The sequence below is a fragment of the Aspergillus bombycis genome (assembly GCF_001792695.1).
Source record: "Aspergillus bombycis strain NRRL26010 chromosome Unknown contig00091, whole genome shotgun sequence".
NCBI classification, from domain to species: domain Eukaryota; kingdom Fungi; phylum Ascomycota; class Eurotiomycetes; order Eurotiales; family Aspergillaceae; genus Aspergillus; species Aspergillus bombycis.
The window spans coordinates 75,010-95,717 of NW_019170093.1; the positions used below are offsets into that span (position 1 = coordinate 75,010).

A 20,708-nucleotide genomic window follows, 5' to 3' on the forward strand; every position below is an offset into this window, starting at 1 on the left:
ACTGATCGTATCAACATCTTTCCTTTACTTAGATTATCTTACGACACGACAATATCTCATCCAAAATGGTCGGCTTTGACATGCGAGGTTTGACACCTGCTCCGGTGACACCGTTCACTGAATCGGGTGACGTCGATTACGAGGCCATCCACCGTCTGGGTAGCTGGCTTGGGAGCATCGACGGTGTGAAGGGCCTGGTCGTGCTAGGTCATGCAGGAGAAGGAACCTTCCTGACACCCGAGGAGCAAGTATCGGTGATCAAAGCATTCGTCCAGTCCGTCGACAATAAGATCCCCATCATTGCAGGAATCACTGGAGAGGGCACCGAGGTGGCTGCCCTCGAAGCGAAGCGCGCAAAGGACGCTGGTGCGCAGGCTGGTCTTCTCTACCCATCTCATGGATGGTTGCGCTTCGGATACCAAGACGGCGCCCCCCAGGACCGCTATCGCCGAGTTTACGAAGTCAGTGGGCTTCCTTTGATCCTCTTCCAGTACCCAGACAACACCAAGGCCACATACAGCCTGAAAACAATGCTTGATATCTCAGCTCAGCCCGGGGTCTTTGCCATGAAGAACGGCGTCCGCAATATGCGCCGCTGGGATACAGAGATTCCTGTGATTCGCCGCGAGCGCCCCGAACTCCAGATCTTGAGTTGTCACGACGAGTATCTCTTGCATACGTCATTTGATGTGGACGGTTTCCTTGTTGGCTATGGCAATATCGCTCCGGAGCCACTGATTGAGTTGATCAAAGCTGGGAAGGCCAAGGATTACAGGAAGGCTCGCGAAATTCATGATCAGCTTCTGCCAGTCACGAAGAGTGTCTATCACCGGGGATCTCATATGGAGGGCACGGTCGCCCTCAAACACGCTCTGGTTGCTCGTGGTATACTCAAGCATGCAACCGTTCGATCGCCTCTTTTGCCTCTTGAGCCAGGCGCAGAACAGGAGATTCATGCGGCCGTGAGTGCTGCCAGTCTAAGCAGAGTTGCATAAATAAGGAGGGCGAGAGTATTAACGAAGGGATGCGAAAGTGAGAACAATGTACCTACATGTTTAGAGATTGCAATACACAGTTTGACCTTTTCAACCATTTCTCTCGATTGGGCAGCTGGGCTGTAAGGACTGCTGTAGGCCACTATCAAAGAAAGCTTAAGTTCCAAAGATCGAACTACTTACCCAACATCACGCCTGTTTCAGAAACTCGTCACAAATGTGCTCTACCGAATGTTACAGATATTTATATTTTCGTAGGATGATCCGTGACCAGAGGTTTACCATTTGAGAAATGTAGACAAGAGGTGTTCTCGGCCCAAGTAGGACATATGATAGTGCTCATTGTTAATCGTATTTTCAGAGATAAACATATGCTTTCTAAAGCCATTTACAGTAAGAGGAACCTAGAAAAAGAACTTTAATTCCAAGACTATGCCCCTAGCAAGGCAACTGCCCCGTGTGCAGCTTATTGTCCCGGTGTCTTACAAGGATATGATACTGAGGGTTGTCACCTTCCATCCCCTTATCGAAAAGGCATAGATCTGCAGTATGTATGCTCGAGAGTTTCATTCGACGGAGGTGAGATTGCACGGCAAAGCGCATAGCCGTACATTAACCCTAACTCAGTGGCGTGATCGGTTCCGGATGTCTGGGCCAGTACAAACGGACCTCATTATTCTAACCAATCGCAGTGATCCTCTACATCGTATTGTTGGGAAGAAAAAGCCACAGAGGAGACTGGGATGACGAATAATAGGCGAGGCCTATCCTCCGAAGACCCCACATAAAAAGGGACGGCGTGTCAAACGTGGGGGACGTGATATCCCCAGAATCTCCGCATTGCCACCCCTGTCTATATGAATCCGCGATTTCCGTGCCCACTGTACGCCGCACCTCAATCTCTTATCCTTGCTGGGTTCACATGATGACTCCAGGAACCCCAAATCATGACGCAAACCCCACTAGAAGCGTGACGCCTATCCCCTCTACCCGTAAACACCGCCTTGAGGATGCTTACGATGCCTCGGACAATCGCCGGAAAGATCCCAAGGTCAGCCGCGCCTGCGACTCGTGCAAGGTGAAGAAGATTCGATGCTCAGGAACAGCTCCATGTCAACACTGCAACAGGAGACGCTTAACATGCACCTATGCCAGCAAATATTTGCGGGGCCGACCTCCTACACCTCCACCCCTATCGACATGCAGAGAGCCGGCAACTGCGTGCGCAGGCCGAATACCAGATGTGCAACATACAAGTTCGAGAAGTACCTCCACTACCAGTGGAGATGTACAGGTCAATGAGCAGCCTCAGGTGAACATCGCGGAAGGGACCAGTGGCGCTTCGGTGAACGTCGGAGATGGTGCTCCCTCGCGTGCATCACCAGAGCTAGTTATCGAGGGACAGTATGTCGATCCAACATCCGGCCTCACTTCGTTTCATCATGCATGGCGCAAGATCTCTATGCAACAGAGAGACATTGCATCCCCAAGAACGAGTGAGGCGGAGATGAATCAGCCCTTAGTTTCCGCAGGAGACAGGCCGTTTTACCAAGACGCACATAATTCTGACCCATTTCCCGATGCCTCCACGGCGCGTGATTTACTGTGTTTTTACTTCGACTCTTGTGTGGTTACCTATAGAATATTTCACCGACAGACCGTCGAGAGTTGGCTGGAGGCTGTCTTGAATAATCGGCGAACAAATCGGCCAAGCACACACACCATCGGAATTGCTAAATATAGCGTTATCTTGACGATTTTGGCAATCGCGCGGTTTCGCATTTCAAAGAGCGAAGCCAGCAATGACGAGGTATCAGCCCTACGGTCAACAGACCCCTTATTCTGTGCGGCAATGGACCTTACCGATACAGAGAGGGGATTTCCGCGGTTGGAGTCAGCCCAGGCCAGACTGATCCAAGTGCTATATCTCCTCCAGACATCTCGCGTAAATAGGGCTTGGTACGTATTCGGTAACGTTTATCAAATTGTCTCTTCGCTAGGTCTGCACCGGCGGCGCTCAAGGAAGCAGAACCCTCTCTCGAATGGTCTTTCGAATTATGCTAAGGCGCAATGCGCCAAACGTGTCTTCTGGGTCACATATACCATTGACAAGTATCTGAGCGTGGTTATGGGGCGACCACAACTTCTACATGATGATGACATTGACCAAGACTTTCCGGACAGTGTTAATGATGAGGACATTGGGCCTGATGGTCTTGTAACCGTGGAGGCTGCCGAGGATTGTCACGTTGATGCCCTTATCTTTCATGCCAAGTACGTGTTGCTAGTTGGATCGAGGTTCCCACTGGGTTTGTTTGTCGTCTTCTCACGTTCCTTCAGGATCGCGCATATCATCGGACGGATATCACGTCAAGTGTACTCGGTTGGTAGTTCAGTTGGTGAGGGCCGAAAGGCGGCTGCATATCATATCGTGCACGAACTCCATGTTTGGCGGGCCAACCTCCCCTTACACCTAGGCACGATCAAGCCGTCTACGCTCATACCTAGCTTCCGGAGAGAAGCGACAGCACTTCAGCTTGCCTACTCACATGCACTTATCCATGTTAATCGCCCGTTTCTCCTGGGAGATGTAGTTAGTTCTGATGACGAATCCGAGGTAAAAGACCGAATCGCTGAATGTATCTCCGCTGCGAAAACGGTATTAGAACTAGTCAACACAATGGCGAAAGATGCAAATTTGCTTCATTCCTTTTGGTGGACCCATTATGTGAGCTTTTGCGCACTCGCGGTGGTATATATCTGGAATATACAGTGCAAGTCACACAATGACCAATTCCTGGAGAATGAATCATCGTACGTGAAGCTATTTGACCTCGCAGAGAAGTGCCGGGCTCATTTGGCTTGGACTGGGTCGGCAGCATCACCCGGGCGAAGATACGCAGCCATCTTGGATGAACTGCGCCTGGAGGCCCAACGTGAGACCATCAACAACACTATTACGGATTCCGGACAAAGAATGACAGGGAGGGTAGAACACACTTCCAATTCCCAACTCAACGTCTTCGATGCTTCGGGCCTGGCTGAAGCACCCTTTGAATGCATAACCTCTACTGATAAGCCTGTGAATGCCGTTCCTAGCATGCTTGAGACATGGCAAGCTGTCGATTGGCTGGACCTAGACGCCTCTGTATGTGCTCCATAATCGGTCAGAGACGATTAATCTGTGCTAACAAACAAGTAGGCTTTTTACTCGGCTCTAGATGATCTAGGAATCTCACCAACATGGTAATTTACCTCTGTGTCATGATCTATTCAAACGTAAACTTGGAGTTATTGCCATTTACATTTGCATCCATAGCAACCTATGTACATATAGCTGCCCTGATTTCGCGCCATAGCCTCCAGCATTAAACTTAGTACTCCACCTTTTGCATACATAACAATGGACGGATATTCGGGCCCCATATCGCGCGGGTCCCAAATCATAGCTTGAGATATCCCGTTCTTGGCTCGGAGATGTCGGATTAACAGCCGAGACTCGATGCCCGCCAGAATGAACCTCCGGATTCCACGGGAGAAGAAATCACTTCCATAATCCGACAGACACTAACTGGATCACACGGCTTTTCTTTGTCCATCATGCGCGTTGCAAGGTAATTCTTCTGCTGTGCCATTTCCGGGCCGCCAAGGTCCAGCTCCATTGTTCGAAGTATTTTACGCTTCGACTTCTTATATCTCCTCTCCCCACGGGGTTCATTCCCCAGAAATGCGGTACTAGCCTAGCTCTGAGGCATTGTCGATCATTTTTCTTGGCTTCGTACTGTATATTCACCATGACTACAACTCGGACTTTGGACGAGGAAAATCTATCCTCGGAGAAGGAGGCTGTTATGCATCTTGAGCATCAGCCTCGCGGCCTATCTTCTGCCGATGAAGAATTCCTTGCCAACTTCTCTGATGAGGCTAAGGCCCAAGTACTGAAAAAGGTCTGGTGTGCTTTCTTATATTACATGCAGCAAAATGCTGACAGCACGTTATGTTTCCAGGTCGATGTGCGCAGCTTTGTCTCTCCATGATCACACTCTGCAGTGAAGTACTAAACTACGCAGTGGCGGCTGATTCCAATGCTTGTTCTACTATATCTAATTGCATACATTGATAAAACAAATATCGGTATATGATATCCCCCGGTGTGCGTGTCTTCGGCAAGTCGTTGACTTGGCTAGGCAATGCTAAAATAGAAGGACTTCTTCCCGACTTGGGGATGAATGGCAATCAATACAACATTGCCTTGTCTGTCTTCTTTATTCCTTATGTCCTGGCAGGTGTGTTTATTCCCGTTCGAAAAAAGAAGTACAACTCCTAACATGATATATAAGAGGTTCCTAGTAACATAATCCTCAACCACTTCAGACGACCGTCTGTCTACCTGGGATCCCTCATCTTGATTTGGGGCATAATCATGACCTGTACGGGGTTTGTTCAGAACTTTGGCTCCCTGGTCGGCATCCGGTTTCTCCTTGGCCTATTCGAGTGGGTTTATCTCTGCTAGAAAATTATTACCTTAGGTCCTAACAAATGACAGGGCAGGGTTTCTTCCGGGTGCCGTATTGATCATTTCCAAATGGTATCTTCCCAACGAAACTCAGACTCGTATCGCTATTTTATACACATCGGCTGCTTCGGGGGGCGCATTCTCCGGTCTCCTCGCTTTTGTCATTGCGAAGATGGATGGTACTGCTGGCTATGAAGGCTGGCGATGGGTGCGTCACCAAAACCAGTTATTGACTGTACACTCCCACGCATTCGAGCTAATGCACGCTTCGTCACTTCAGATATTCATTATTGAAGGTCTTGCTACCATCTGCCTGGCTGTCCTTACTTTCTTCTTGCTTGTTGACTCGCCTCAACGTTCCTCGGCTTGGCTAACGCCCGATGAGATTCGCTTTCTGGAGGTTCGGCAACTAGCGAATAGCACACAAGGAAGCCAGAAAAAAGGAGTCGCTTGGGGCGCGCTGATCAGCGTTCTGACGGATTGGAAGCTTTACCTACTAATCCTGGCCAACTGGTCGAACGCCGTGCCCAATTACGCCCTCAAATTCACCATGCCCCAGATCATCCAAAGCATGGGGTTTACTTCCGCCAAAGCACAGCTATTAACCATTCCACCCTACGCCGTGGGTGCCTTCTCAGCTTATATTTTCTCGGTATTTGCTGATCGGTATACCTGGCGCATGCCCTTCATCATTATCCCACAACTATTGCAGGTCGTCGCATTTAGCATCCTATTCACCAAGGCAGCCGCCATAAGCGATAACATAGCATTGTGCTATTTTGGGGTCTGTCTGGCCTGCTTTGGGTAAGTACCCAGTCTTTGGATCACAGATCTGGTAGCTTAGTGTCGTTTAGCATGTATCCCATTCTGCCGGGTGTGAACGCCTGGAACGTGTCCAATCTTCCCAACCCCACGAAGCGGGCAATTGGCATCGGCTATCTTGTTTGTATGGGTAATGCGGGAGGCATTATCGGCAGCTTTATCTATCAGGAGAAGGAAGCGCCCCGTTATCCCACCGGCTACGGTAACTCCTTTGCCTTCGCGTCGGCGGGTGTGGTCGCATGTCTAGCACTGGAGTTCTGCCTCTATACGCTCAATCAAAAGAAGGCCCAGCTAAGCGAGACTGAGATCCGGGAACGATACACGGATGAGGAGTTGAACGAAATGGGAGAAAAAAGTCCCCTGTTCAAATATACCCTGTGATCGATGTTTCTGGGATGATCGAGTGGGGGGAAGGACATAGGCAGTTTAGGTAGCATTGAAATGTCTCACGGCGACTTATTTTCTCGTTATTCCTCTTTTCCAGCCCCTTTGGTATCGGGCTTCTCCGTCCCTCTTGTCGAGGCGTCATGCATGGTCGGGGTTGTGGTTCGGTTCGACCCACCAAGCCATCCCTTGACAGCGGCAACATTCCCTCAGCCACACCCCCGTTTGCCTTCGGATTAGGACTCTCGATCAATAATGAGTGATAAATATCCGTATATCTATGCTAGGGGATGCTCATATGCGCCAGTTAGGAAAGTTATCAACCAAAGCAGGGTGGAAGGCCCGTCTCAACGTCTAACAATAACGGCTTTGGGGGACGAGAATACTCCGTAGACCCTAAAGGAACTCTCCACTATTACTCTATCAGTAAAGAACTCAAAATGGGTTACTGAAACTATTGAGTTCAGCCTCAATCGTCAACGGCTACGTTCGGTTATCGCGGACCGGTGAAGCGGAAGAATCCATGGGACCATTGTGGGGAGAAGCAATACAACGGGGTTTACGGGGCAATAGGAGATCTGACCCCTTCCAAATCATGGGTTTTGCATTCGCATCTCACCAAGAATGGGACTGGGGGGTCCCCGTAGTAGTCGCAAACTTGGGTTTGAACGGGTCACGGGTCCACGCACTATATCGCCCATCACGACGATCATTGAACCGGATCCATTGATAGTAGCCAGCACCATGCACCTGTGGTATGATGTAACGAGTTGAAGACAATGCTTATTGTTCGCCGACCGAGGCTATACTCCACATATGGGATTTGCCACCGCAGCAGAGTAAAACACGAGGTACCATGAGGTTACATTGAGATCATAACAGAAGGATATATAAGAAGTCGACATTCCATCGAACAAGAGACTATTCAGCCAAACACAACACCAAGCAATTCTTACATTATCATTCAAACAACCTCTCAACCAACCCTCTCAGCAATCACAATGCGTTTCCTTAGCATCTTCGCCGCCATCGCCGCCCTCACTCCCGCCGTGATGGCACAGGGCCAGAACCCCAACAACTGTCTTGAAAAATGTCATCCCTACAGTGCTGGGTCCGATGAGTACTGTGATGCTGCACACCCGGTATGCTTCTCATGTCGACCACACATACGAATACCTGACCGCTAACAATGCATATAGGCTCTTTACCGTGAAGGCCCTGTATGTATACCTGTTCCCTTCTCATCAAGGCCCAGACAGTGTGGTATAATAGGTAGACAATTCTTCTGACAATGACTATAGGGCTGTTTCAAGTGCTGTGAGTCCGTTTAAGCGGACCGGGTTGGGCCGGGACCACGAGTTTGGTAGTGCCTTGGAGTATGGCATTTGTGGGTTGAGGATTTGATGTTCTGCAGTCAGCTTTTTGGAAATATGTTGACTGGAGTATTGTATATGTGTTGAGCGACTATCTATCCAAGTGTACAATGCAATCAATTTATTTGTGGGTCATGCAATGCTCAGAAGTACGTGTAGGGATCTTGCTTCGTCTATTAGATCTGGTAGGGCTATCGGCAAGTACCCAACGAAAGGAAAAGAAGAAAGAAAAACAGCAAAATGACAGCAAGCTGTGCGGTACATCCTGCTTAAGATGTCAAAGAAATTATTTACATTCTGTCCGTGTGTAAATCAGTATTCTGAACCAACGTCAACTGCCAAAATCGTACAGGGCATTCATTCTCATGTCCATAGCAAAGGCACTACTGCTTCGTCGCCGGGAAGTTACCAGTTCCTAGAATATCGCCATCCTCTTCCTTCCCATCCCTTGCCCGGTCAATTCGGAACTGAGTCGTCTTGAACAATCTCGGCATAGTCGTTTCCTCGAACGGTATTCCCCGCGCAACCATCTTTGCCAGTTCCTTGGCCGCTAACCAGATGACCGGCATGCCATGGCCATTGAACCCAGCGATAATAAACTGGCCATTCTTGGCAGGCACTTCGCCGATGTGGGGGTTCGAGTCATAGGAGTAGCCCATGACTCCAGTCCAAATCTTGTCCACTTTGGCCCCGGAGTTTTCCCACCCGCGATACGTCCGTTGCATGTAGTCTGTATAATAGTCCTTTGCCGAATCAATGAGAACACTGTCGTCCACATTGTTATACCATTGCTCACGGAAAGACCGGAACTTGGCGGCGGCGCCACCGACAATGATACTGCCATCAGCTCGCGGGATGAGATATGAAAGAGTGTTGTCTTCTGTTCGGTTAATGTAGGAGTTGTTCAGAAGCGGTGCTGTGGTTCCCTCTGGCACTGTAATGCGACAGCAGATTCCCTTGCATGGAATAATGTTTTTCTCGTACTCTGGTAAAAGGCCCGCGACGTACGCATTATTGGCATGGATAATGGTGCCCGCGTGCATTGTCCCCCGTGGGGTCTCAATCACATACCCGCCACTGGGATCAGGTGTGATTGAGGTCGCGGGGGTATATGTCTGAAGGTTAACCTTGCCCGTTGCCAAAAGGGACTCGGTGAGGTGCATGATAAATTTATATGGCCACACTGTGCCAGCCGTGTACGAAGCGCACGCGACAGCGCCTTTGACGCCGCAAATCTGTCCCATGTTAGCCTCGCCCATCTGACTCAGATATAGCAAATACTTACACCTTCGACTTCCTTGCCTGTATAAAAGATCGCATCATTCATGTATTCGAAATTCTGCGCAACCACGTTTTCGAAAGTTGCCTTGGCCTTGGCTGCGGCTTCCTCGTTGCACCAGACGTCAATGGTCCTTGTCAAGGTAAAATCACAATCGATTTTCTCCTCTTCAATCAGTTTCTTGAGCGCGGGAAGATGCGCAATCTCGAACTCTGCTATCTCAGCCCCTGCACGTGCACCAGCGCGATCGATGTATGTGGGAATATGACCGTAGAAGTCTGGCCGGAGATGACCTCCATTGCGACCGGTTGCGCCCGAGCATACCCCCCTGGCTTCCAGGATTGTGATTGACTTGTTGATATCCGTATGGTCCTGGACCATATGGTAGGCTGTGCCGATGCCAGCGTAGCCCGCGCCAATTATAACAATGTCACTGTGTTCCGGCAGTTGTTCCGTCGAACGATGGTTACTCTTCGGATGTGGCTGGGCTTGCCAGAAGCATTCCCCAGGATTGGGACCGGGAAAGCATCCTGCAGTCTGTGGTTGAGCTGCAGAAGCAGTGACAGTCCCATTCGAAGCAGGTAGTTGCATATTCGCTTGTGCGCTGTGAAGTTATGGCCTCTATGACTTGGATTCGCTATGGCAAAGTTGACACGGAGTTAAAGTTATAAAACGAGTGATGCGTCCGTCTTATCTTATCGCTAATCCGCCTCGGTACGGCGTACGATATCTCTGGATCACTAAAAGCTCGCTACCGGACCGGAATTGCCTAAATTACACCGGCGGATCTCTCATGCTCGGTACGGCTCCACTGATGGCGCGCCGGTAGAGAATCTCCGGTTTTATCAGTATATCAATTAATTTACTTCTGTATCTGGTCATCAAGCTATCCCTATACATGTCAAGCGTGGTCAACTTGCCGGCATCCATCCGGCTCCCTTAGTTCTTATCTTAAACACCTATGGGCACAAGTCCCGCCAATGAAGGAAATGGGATTTGATATTGGCTTTGCATTAGCTTCTGATAAGCGGGGGAAATAGCCCCATGAAGAACCTAAACTGCACATAGATATACGAAAAATTGTACAAAAATGGGAAGAGGTCACCCCCGGTCGAGCACACCATCTTCACCTCACGATTGGCAACTAGATTGCGCTTTCAAGCAAGATGCCCCCTCATACCCCAGAATACCCTTCGTTTGACGAAGCTGGTCCGGCAACAATTGCAGAGAAAAAAGGCTTTCACGACAATGTGGGATCGTACGATGTGGAGCACACGGCCGGCCAGCTGGAGGAGGTGCACGACTTCAAGCAAGGCCTCCACCAGCGACATATTCAGATGATCGCGTTGGCTGGTACCATCGGAACTGGTCTTTTCCTGGGCTCTGGCCGAGCCATCGCCACAGCTGGGCCTCTTGGAGCCTTTCTCGGGTACTCCATCATTGGTCTCACGGTGTCGAGCGTTGTGTTCGGTGTTGGAGAAATGGGCGCCCTGGCCCCCCTTACCGGCGGTGCCATTCGATACCTGGAACTCTTCTGCGATCCGGCGTTATCATTTGCCATTGGGTGGAACCATGTGTACTCCTACGTGGTGTCAATCCCATCTGAGATCGTGGCGGCGGCTGTTATTGTTCAGTTCTGGGTTACGATCAACAACGCGATATGGATAACCGTGTTCGGTGCCCTCATGCTTATCACGGCGCTCCTCTTCGTCCGTATTTATGGAGAGCTAGAGTTCGGCTTCTCCATGTTGAAAATCATGCTGGTCATTGGGATCAACATCATGGCTCTGGTCATCACCTGTGGAGGAGGTCCCGACCACAAAGCCATCGGATTCAGTTACTGGAAGAATCCCGGCCCTTTCGTCCAATACCTGGGCGTTGGGGGCTCATTGGGCCGGTTCATGGGATTCTGGACTACGTTCGACAATGCCCTCTACGCATACTCCGGCATTGACAACATCACCGTCGCTGCGGCCGAGACGCGTAACCCTCGGCAGGCGATCCCTCAAGCCGCGCGACGCATCTTCGTTCGAATCTTCCTCTTCTACATCCTGACGATATTCATGGTCGGCCTAGTCGTACCATCTAACGACCCCAGTCTGCTCGGCTCAACAAGCACAGCCGCGCATTCGCCCTTCGTCATCGCCGCCCGGAACGCAGGAATCTCAGCAGTACCATCCATCATCAACGCTGTCGTGCTCACCTCCGCCTGGTCATCCGGTAACTCGAACATGCTCGGCGGCTCCCGGATCCTCTACGGCATGGCCTGCAACGGCCACGCCCCGAAGATCTTCAAGCGTATGAACCGTTTTGGGGTGCCATACATCTCCGTGGCGTTATACGGGCTCTTCATGGGACTCGGCTACATGACGCTCTCCGACTCGGCCAGTACAGTCTTCACCTGGCTGCAGGATATCGTCGCCATCTCGACACTCGTCAATTGGGTCTGCATCTGCATTGTGTACCTCCGCTTCTACTACGGATGCAAGAAGCAAGGCATCGACCGCCATAAGGAACTCCCCTGGGCGGCACCCTTTCAGCCCTGGAGTACATGGTGCTCTTTGATCCTACTCGTCGTCCTGTTCTTTACGGGGGGCTATAAGACATTCATGCATGGACACTGGGATACCGAGACGTTTATCTCGTCGTACCTGAACGGGCCGCTGATTTTGGGTATTTACCTCGGGTATAAGTTCGTGAAGAAGACGAAGATTATTCCCCTGGAGGAGATTCCTATTCGCCCGTTTATTGAGAATTATCAGAATAATCCGGAGCCAGAGCCAAAGCCGAAGAAGGGCATAAGGGGGTTGAATATTTTGTGGTCTTGATTTGCTATGGCTTGTTTTGTGAATGTTCATATATATATTGGAAGATACTCGTATACTCAATGAAATGTTAATTTATATGCAACTTGCCGACGTCTTCATGAGATTGACATCGTACGATCATTGACGTAGATTTATCACGTTATACAGCCACGGACATACCATAGGGATTCTCATAATCACAATAATGGGACCAGTGCCACAACCAATCCCATTATCCAGATCTTGTCTTGTCTTGTGTATTGTTTTTGTTATGCGATCCTTATCAATTATCTTATCTGGTCTTATCAGATCCATCACATGATATCCCCGCCTGGCACAACAAACCAATCACAACCTACCGGACCGGACCTGCCCGAACAGGTAAGCGAGATCCGGCGCAGCGACAAAAGCCGGCGACGATAACGAGAGAGAATCAAGTGATAGCGGGGAAAGCTCTCGATAAGCTCAATCACGGTAAACAGTTTCCTCCGTTATCGGTTCCATTGTTAAACGCGGCGTTGATCCACGGTATATACCACGTGGACAGTGCTTCCCGACGGTGAGGCGATTAATCCAAAAGCCAATTGAGTATAAATAACATACGAAGGAGAACAACAGGACGGAGCAAGCGCGAGAACTACGCACAGACAGCAGTGGTAGCATCATAGCCACCCCCACATTCTACACCCCAAGTCACTGGAATCACAAGAACAAACAATGTCTCCCCAAAAACACGTCGTCTTCGACGTCGTCGGCACCTGCGTCTCCTTCGACGCCTTCTACAGCTGCATTGACCGCGTCATCGGCGACAAACTGCGCGCGCAATGTATCACACCCCGTTTCTTCGGGTTCAGCTGGATGACCGCTGCCGAGCTGGAATTCACCTTCTTATCCATTTCGGAACGCTATAAGCCTTACAAAGAGGTCATCACGGCGCTGTTCTATCGGACGTTACATATGGCGGGCGTGGAGGACCCGAGGTCGTTTGCGACGGAGGCTGAGAGGGATCAGTGTGTGCAGGGGTATTCGGAGTTGGAGCTGAGACCTGGTACCCGAGAGTGTTTTGCTAAGTTAAGAGAGGCGGGTTTCACGGTCTGGTGTCTGACGACTGGGGACACGAGACGTGTGAGAGGGTATTTTGAGCGTGCTGGGGTGGATATGCCGTTGGAGAACTTCATTAGTTGTGATTCGCATGGCGTGGCTAAGCCGGCACTGGCGGCGTATAGGCCTGCGATGGAGAGATTTGCGGAGGAGGATGTGAAGTGGTTTGCGGCGGCGCATATGTGGGATGTTTCGGCGGCGGTTAAGGTCGGATTCAGAGGGGCTTATTGTACCGTGTATGAGAAGGAGTCGTGCGCGGAGATTTTTGATACACAGATGGAGGTGTTGGCTGATTCTTTGCCCGACATGGCGGACAAGATTATTGCAGCTTCAGGGTAGTACTTGAGGTGTTAATATTAATAAAAAGAAATTGGCCCATAGGGGCAAGTTCAAAGCTCATTGAGTCGTCATTACGTATTAGATACATGAATATACAATGCAGGATGTATAGCCAAGTTCTTTTGCTCAACGTCGAGACATCCTGGCGTCGTGGGACACACGGTAGGGAAACATTTGTGCGAAGCCACCGTCGCCATCGGCTTCACGAGACACTATGCCAGCCTCGGGCACGGCAAGAAATTGCTCAAGCACTTGCGTTTCCGTCTGTGTCGGCCATGCCGATGGCAGCGCCAGATTTCCAGTGCCGAAAATGGACAACTCATTGACTGGATCCCAGGCATTGAGGGTATCCATCTGCACATCTCGACGAGACTCATTGGACAGTGTACTGAAATTCAGAGGCTCCAGATAACTGACTGGGTTGGGATCGAAGTTCACAGGCGGCATTGCAGAGCCAGCTGACGCCACAGCAGTGTTTGCAGGGAGAGCAACATTGTCGCCTGTGTTGACAGCTCCACCGCTCCTCCAGGATGATCCCCATTGCTTGAATGCATCATAGTCTGACATCGTTGGTATTGTCCCTGAAGGACCATCACTCGGCTGTGTAGCTTGCGCCTCGGAGTTCAAACGAGCAAGCGCTCGTTCCAGCGCCTCAATCAACGCCACCTCCGATCGAGCTGAGTCCCCGGAGGCAGCCATTTCCTGGATCATGTCCAGCCCGTCTTGTAATGTCTTGCGGTACTCTCCCGAGCGGTTCTGGATGGAGTAGGCAATCAACACTAACAAAGACGCCCGGCATGAACTGTATTCAATGTAGGAAGCTCTGGCAAGACCTGGACCATGGTCTCGCAGTGTTTGGCAAAGTCGAATCACCTCCGTTGCTGCTTGTGTGCAGTCCATGACGAGACTTTGTGTACTGGATGTCTGCTTTGGACTGGAGCCCTCGCCGTTGTCGCGTCCTGCACTTGCGAACTCTGGTCCTGCCGGGGAGCTTTGGGGCGATTGTGAGCTCTGGTCTCTGAGTAGGAACGGCCGTCCGATAAACATATTGACCAAACAATACTCGAGTCGCAGATGCATTGCAGCACGGCTTAGATTCTGTGGCAGATTCGAGTCACCTAGTACGTCTTTTGGTATTGACTGCCACCAATCTGTCATAGTGCTTTTCTTGTCCCGTAAACGCGCCAAGATACTTGGTATGTTTTTCTTTTCACAATGCCGCAGAAGTGACCTAGGCACAACGTCAGTGTCTTGCAGTACCAGATCGAATAGTTGTTTTCCGCGCTTACAACTCGTGGAAGAAGTCTTCGAGAAAGTGGATAAGTTGGATGGATGTCACAGCGCGTGGAACACTCCACAGGGGATCTTCGGCGTGCATCCCCTCGCGATACTCGGGTATATCTGTGTCGACGTCTGATCGCAGGATGGACAAAGGGCGCCCGTGAAAAATGGAGATTTTTCTGTGAACTCGTGATTGGCTTTGCAATCATTCCATATAAGCATTACGGCTTACCTCTCAAGCGAATAGGCAGTCCACCAAACACGATTTCGTGTCTCAATCATATCTGGACTGAACACGTCACTGTTACATTTCCGGTGCATACCATTCTGCATAGCCAGTCGCACAGCGAGGTTGACATAGATGTAGCCGAGGCCGGACGCATCGATTGGCAATGAGTAAAACCCGAAGAGTAGGCATGCCTGGACGCTTTCTAAGCAAGACGACTCAATAATCTCTGGCAACAGTCGAACCGCATTCTGATAGAAGGTGGTACCAATGTCATCTTCCGAGAAATCTCCATCGTTCGTTGCACTGTGAGCGGGCGAGTCCAGGTATGCATACTGTGTCCCAATGGCGAACACTGTAAGCATAATGGTTATGACAGCAGCACCCTTCCTACCAAAGCTGCTAGGGTCGTTATAAAGCACGTTGAGATTTTCGAAGAACCACCTCTTCCGGATGAAAAAGTAATGTGTTTCAGCATACTTGAAAAAGATGTTAGCCAGAAACCTGGCTATTTGTCGTGGGGGACAAGAGGAGATGGCGGCAGATAAGTGACTATGGCCAGAACGCAGTTGTTGCGCTCGCCAATACTCAAAGACCCGTTGATCAGCATTATGAATGTGCTGTTTTAGTTAGCTTTCGTCCCGGGCAGCGTGGATAGTGAGTACCTGAGCAACTGATCGCCGGGTTTGATGTTCAATCTGCTGTTTAATGCGCATAGAAAAATTCCAGTATGAGAATTCTCCAGAATAATCTGCTCCGCCTTAGCGTTGTTGCCAAGCCAAGCCCTCGTAGAAGGGTACGAACGAGTAGTGGTATCTTCAACTGGGTCGATTGTACAGGCTTCATCATCTATAGAAAGAGCATCGACCTCTTCGGGTTCCAGAGGGGGCTCCCTGGGGTGCTCTTTGGACGACGCGAGGGCATTTGCCATCTGGGACAGATTATCCGTATCAAGGGAGATTCCCTGCATCGTGTGCCTTAATATACGCTCCATATACCTTGAGCGCTCAGCTAACTCCCGAACATCTGCTCGTACAGCAGGGGATCTACTTCTAATAACTCATTAGGGGACGTTTAAGTAGCGTGGATGAGCTAGAATACACACCTAGGTATGTAGGCACGGAACTCGCGCACTCTTGATACGCGACTCTTAAACTCGCATGAGCGATGAAAATGGGAGCATCTACTGCATGGAATACCACCTTCACACTTCTCCTTCAAACGCCGGCATTCGTCGCAGCTGCATGGTCGAACGTTAGTACCGGTTATTTAAAGCCATACTTCGTAGCTGCATGCCGCAAACTTACGCTCGTGCTGCACGCTTTTTATCGGTTGACATTGCTTTATTCTCACGCAGGCGGGTTGGTCTTATTCCCAAGAAACGCCAAGAAGTACAGTTGAGTCTTGTAATGGATGTGGTTGCAATACAAGGAGAGAGACCGTGGCCGGCGAGGCAACTCAGCGCCAGATCACGGGATGCGGGCGCGGCGATAAGACTCGGGGGGTCCACCAATCATCAATTGCCTTCCATCTGCCCTAATCAAATATGGTGTAGTATCTTAATTTGACTATGGAGACACTGCTTTGCAGTGATGAAGTGGGGAAGATCTTCGCGAGGACTGCATAAATACTGGAGTCCGGACTCCGGAGTATGCGGCTCCGCGTGTACTCTGTAGACAACACAGAGCCGGAGGCAAAAACGGCCAGGTACCGCTTCATAGCAGAGACAGGACTTGGACAAGACATCTTAGCGCAGCGAAGATTTCCTACTACCCCCGCGTGAATAACCTCGTTTCCGCAGAGCGTTAGACAAAGCACTCGGAGAGACCTTTAGATCAAGCTCTTGAATGACCTTCGTGTATGGTAAGCGTTTCGTCCGCTCAGATGACGATAAAAAAGCAATTATATCGTCTACTTGGGAAGCGGTCAGTTTGGGCGTTTGACCACGAGCCTTTTTGGGCGAATATGTTTGGGCTTGACATGTATACTGCACCTGCCGATATGTTATACCGGGCAGGTGGTCGACGATTTGTTGATAGGTAAATCCAACGTCCCGTAGAGTCAAGATACGTATTCTATTGTCTCGGTCGAGACGCGTCGAGTTCTGACGGTCAGGAGTAGTAGGTCGAGCAGATTCGGCCATCGTGAGTCAGTCGGTCGCACCTCGCCAGGTAGGTCAGCAAGCCGAGAGACGTGTTTTGAATAGCTTCACGCGTTTCGCTTGACGAGGCTGTGCACTATACCCTTTAAGGCAGTCACTGCCTATGCTGATTAATCCAGATTGTTAGACCGTCTTTCATTTGGATTTTGAAAATAACGACGTGTCTTGACATGAAAAGCTATACACAAAGTACAGTGAACGATTCTGCGGGACTATTTTCGTGCACTGATTTAATGGATGATTGTTCCTGCCAAATTTACCTTATAAATGAGCTTGGTTGAGTAGGATCCAGGAAGTAGCAGCATATCAATATACAACGCTCCACTATTAAATATATCCGTCAAAGCATTTGAAATTGATCTTTATTCAATATTACTAGTGGATTTAGTTATTACCGTATAAGCCAAAGATTTCAAATGAGTTGAACCCAGAGATCACAATCAATCCGAAATGCCAAACGTATTCCGGGGTATTTAAGATATTCGAATCCTTTAACTAGTCTGATTCCGGTTAACCATCAACATGGAGATGAGGAGATGCATCACATGACCGAGGCCAATGAATGGCGCTGAGCCCTGCATCGCCCCGCCATTTGAACAGGTCATCGTGTCAATAATTTCTTCCGGATATCAGGAGCAGAGTGCCTCAACAACCTGCGTCAATGGAAGCAGTTGGATCTGCATCAGCAATTTGTGGAATTGCGGCAGCTGGAATTCAATGCTCCATCAAGCTTATAGCTCTTGCTGGCCTGGTCAAGTCTGCACAAGGTGATATTACAGACATTGCAGAAGGCGTGCTGTTGAATGCTAGTATTTTACAGCAATTGGGAGAGCTCGCGAAGATTGGGATATCTCACGAACAAACCCCGCTGTACACCAATGGCAACAATGACAAATCGAAGATACCACATCCAGCGACTGGAGGCGATGCCGAAGGGAGCACTGAGCCCCAACAGGGAATCTTCAATGCAGCTGGGCTAGCAGTAATCCTGGAGCTAGTTACAGAATGCAATGATATTTTCAGCACGCTGAATGAAGTCGTACGAGAGACTAGTAAAGAACTCAGCGGGAATACCGAAGGTCAAATACGGATCAAATCGACTCGGGCGGGAATGGTAAAATGGCCGTTTACCATGCCGCAAATAGAAAGCATGAGGGTTCGACTAAGAGATGCAAAAGGGACATTGATGCTCATGCTCCAGGTTGCTATGCTACGCGATTCAGAAAAGGCGATGGAGGGGTAAGGCTGTTGTTCTAGATTATGAGACACCGGTCTAATGTTGGTGGACAATGTAGGCACATACGTGGGGCAGCACCAAGCCCATATTCAGAAGAAGAGCAGAACTTATTGAAGAGATCTATCGTGACCGCTAAGAAAGCTCGGCAATATCTCTCAAGCAAACAAGGCCCTTCATTTACTCATGACGTGTCCTCTTTTGCAACAGATCGGGGACCATTAGGGGATAGAAGCCAACTTGGTAGTATGGACCACATAGGTGAGACAGCACGACAAAAGAATACCTCCGTAACAAATTGTGAACCAGAACAGGTGGTCGGTCGTGGGATTTTGCGGTATGTTTCTCTGAATCACTAGCCACTTCTTAAGCTCCACGGGACAGCTAAGTATAGATGAGTAGTACATCAGACGTTAAACTCACAAACCAGACGATTTTCCAGGAGAGACAAGAAGAAACACCCGCACTGCAAGTAACGTTTACTCACCTGCGCTCTGTTAATGCCATGCGCTAATTCAGGTAAAGTATGTTGAACATGCCGAGCGGTCCTGATGGCAATATCAACCACCAAGGCGCATCAACAACCAACAATCGGTCTGAGCATGAGTCACAGAATCAGTACTGATACATGTCTATTATACTAACACCAATAGATCCCCAATTCTACCCGCCAATGAACCTTTGATGGCCCCACTCAATGTATATTTGGCTTCCCCCAAGTTACAAATTGCTTATGGGAAAGTTTATGTCGATTACCAAACTCGCTTGTTGAGAGTCTCACGCACAGAGATTGACTCCCAGATCCAGCAGTGGAAAGATTCTTCCCACATGACCGTGCTTGATCAGCTCCATGCTCTAACAACCAATGAACAACAGGCATTGGATGCGATCAATTGCGGCCATAATGCCCCCAAAAATCTGTTGGCAGCTGGTAAACTTGAGTGGATACAATTTGGCGAGTACTTACCTGTTAATGGCATGGATCATATCAAGGCGAGAAGCATCACCATTATAATGAGTTTGGAAGGCCAGTCCCCAACAACAGCAAAAGAAAAGCTAGAGCCAATCGAGGAAAAGGAGGATGCACAGTATGGGAAGAAATCTAACACCTGGGTCAAAGTATTTTGCAATATTTATCTCCATTCCAGTGATTGTTTCTGATGTGGTTATTCAGGTTCATCGCAGGCACATCGTGCCCGACACTCTTATTGCCTATCGTTTACCCTTTGAATTTGACGAGGTATCTATCCAACAAGTCGATCATTTAGTAGGATATAAGATCTAATGTGCGACTTGTTAGGAGGATCCCGGATATATTATTATCAAGCAGTGGATACCGGAAGACTTTCAAGAGGAATTATTCGCCCACACCCGGAATTTACGAGACGGAATATTTATCGAACGGAAATCCTCAGCTTCAACTAAGCTAAAGGTTGATGATAGGAAGAGAGATCGAAAGTTCGGATCCCGATTTCTATCACGGATTAAAAGGGGGTTGGAAGTTGCGGGTCTCTACCGGCTCTACCGGAAGCGAATTGATGAGGAAGACGGAGAGTCCGACACGAGCACCTGTCCGGAAGGGGTAGAAGGAGAGGACAATTTTGATAGTATCTCGAATCTTGAACGGGACGATAGTCGAATCTCTGTACTCGATTCTCGTGTCTTCGAGGAACGTCGCAGAAGTTTTCCTGAAAGGACTCGAAATGGAGAGGGTATATGTGCTTCGATGAAAGACGAGAAACCTATTGCAGTCCCGTTGGAATTCCAATTGAATGATGGGGGCGAAGTGGGCCAGGAGGACGTGGAAGGAATTGTGGGTGATCTTTTGTACAAGTATACTGCTGCATGAGAAATTCAGGTAGCTGCTACCCAGACACCATCCTAAAGATACCTGGAACGTAGTGAATAAAACTTTTGGTCAATAGTTAGAAAACGGAAAACTGAATATGAATTTGTGATTCTGGGCGTACATAGCTTGTCAGACTGCTACATGAAAGGTATCTACTATATATATATTGAAACTTATGTTGAATCCACTTCTGTTGTTATTCTTATGTTATCTAATTAGTCAATTTATTTTACTATTTATAGCTATTTCACTGTTCTCTATTCTATCATATTCTACCGTTTTTCTGTTATAGTATCTATTTTTTTATTTTATTATTTCTATTATTCTGCTATTTGTTACGG

The 20,708-nt window shown here is 49.1% G+C and overlaps 10 protein-coding genes across 10 annotated transcripts; 8 read left to right on the forward strand and 2 right to left on the reverse strand.

Annotated features, from left to right (window-relative positions):
• Positions 1–65: 65 nt before the first annotated feature.
• Positions 66–995, forward strand: ABOM_007888 (dihydrodipicolinate synthase family protein; the record flags this gene model as incomplete). Its single annotated transcript, XM_022535017.1, has 1 exon — positions 66–995. The coding sequence occupies one exon, from the start codon at positions 66–68 to the stop codon at positions 993–995; it is 930 nt and encodes a 309-aa protein (XP_022386071.1).
• A 925-nt stretch (positions 996–1,920) lies between these two features.
• Positions 1,921–4,245, forward strand: ABOM_007889 (Zn(II)2Cys6 transcription factor; the record flags this gene model as incomplete). The annotated part of the gene is made up of 3 exons (XM_022535018.1): positions 1,921–3,269; positions 3,336–4,143; positions 4,198–4,245. The coding sequence occupies 3 exons, from the start codon at positions 1,921–1,923 to the stop codon at positions 4,243–4,245; spliced, it is 2,205 nt and encodes a 734-aa protein (XP_022386072.1).
• A 544-nt stretch (positions 4,246–4,789) lies between these two features.
• ABOM_007890 (putative MFS transporter) lies at positions 4,790–6,714 on the forward strand (the record flags this gene model as incomplete). The annotated part of the gene is made up of 8 exons (XM_022535019.1): positions 4,790–4,942; positions 5,003–5,008; positions 5,066–5,129; positions 5,183–5,281; positions 5,336–5,489; positions 5,542–5,719; positions 5,792–6,315; positions 6,366–6,714. 8 exons carry the CDS (start codon positions 4,790–4,792, stop codon positions 6,712–6,714), a joined length of 1,527 nt encoding a protein of 508 aa, XP_022386038.1.
• Positions 6,715–7,718: 1,004 nt separating this feature from the next.
• On the forward strand, positions 7,719–8,048 carry ABOM_007891 (uncharacterized protein; the record flags this gene model as incomplete). The annotated part of the gene is made up of 3 exons (XM_022535020.1): positions 7,719–7,859; positions 7,917–7,937; positions 8,019–8,048. The coding sequence occupies 3 exons, from the start codon at positions 7,719–7,721 to the stop codon at positions 8,046–8,048; spliced, it is 192 nt and encodes a 63-aa protein (XP_022386037.1).
• A 425-nt stretch (positions 8,049–8,473) lies between these two features.
• ABOM_007892 (NAD(P)/FAD-dependent oxidoreductase) lies at positions 8,474–9,960 on the reverse strand (the record flags this gene model as incomplete). The annotated part of the gene is made up of 2 exons (XM_022535021.1): positions 8,474–9,325; positions 9,376–9,960. 2 exons carry the CDS (start codon positions 9,958–9,960, stop codon positions 8,474–8,476), a joined length of 1,437 nt encoding a protein of 478 aa, XP_022386040.1.
• A 575-nt stretch (positions 9,961–10,535) lies between these two features.
• On the forward strand, positions 10,536–12,197 carry ABOM_007893 (aromatic amino acid and leucine permease; the record flags this gene model as incomplete). The annotated part of the gene is made up of 1 exon (XM_022535022.1): positions 10,536–12,197. The coding sequence occupies one exon, from the start codon at positions 10,536–10,538 to the stop codon at positions 12,195–12,197; it is 1,662 nt and encodes a 553-aa protein (XP_022386039.1).
• Positions 12,198–12,893: 696 nt separating this feature from the next.
• ABOM_007894 (putative 2-haloalkanoic acid dehalogenase) lies at positions 12,894–13,616 on the forward strand (the record flags this gene model as incomplete). The annotated part of the gene is made up of 1 exon (XM_022535023.1): positions 12,894–13,616. The coding sequence occupies one exon, from the start codon at positions 12,894–12,896 to the stop codon at positions 13,614–13,616; it is 723 nt and encodes a 240-aa protein (XP_022386035.1).
• A 126-nt stretch (positions 13,617–13,742) lies between these two features.
• ABOM_007895 (transcription factor domain-containing protein) lies at positions 13,743–16,462 on the reverse strand (the record flags this gene model as incomplete). Its single annotated transcript, XM_022535024.1, has 7 exons — positions 13,743–14,847; positions 14,906–15,076; positions 15,130–15,743; positions 15,789–15,874; positions 15,928–16,175; positions 16,229–16,363; positions 16,431–16,462. The coding sequence occupies 7 exons, from the start codon at positions 16,460–16,462 to the stop codon at positions 13,743–13,745; spliced, it is 2,391 nt and encodes a 796-aa protein (XP_022386034.1).
• Positions 16,463–17,945: 1,483 nt separating this feature from the next.
• Positions 17,946–18,527, forward strand: ABOM_007896 (uncharacterized protein; the record flags this gene model as incomplete). The annotated part of the gene is made up of 1 exon (XM_022535025.1): positions 17,946–18,527. One exon carries the CDS (start codon positions 17,946–17,948, stop codon positions 18,525–18,527), a length of 582 nt encoding a protein of 193 aa, XP_022386036.1.
• Positions 18,528–19,053: 526 nt separating this feature from the next.
• Positions 19,054–20,367, forward strand: ABOM_007897 (uncharacterized protein; the record flags this gene model as incomplete). Its single annotated transcript, XM_022535026.1, has 4 exons — positions 19,054–19,112; positions 19,172–19,637; positions 19,693–19,758; positions 19,819–20,367. The coding sequence occupies 4 exons, from the start codon at positions 19,054–19,056 to the stop codon at positions 20,365–20,367; spliced, it is 1,140 nt and encodes a 379-aa protein (XP_022386041.1).
• Positions 20,368–20,708: the final 341 nt, after the last annotated feature.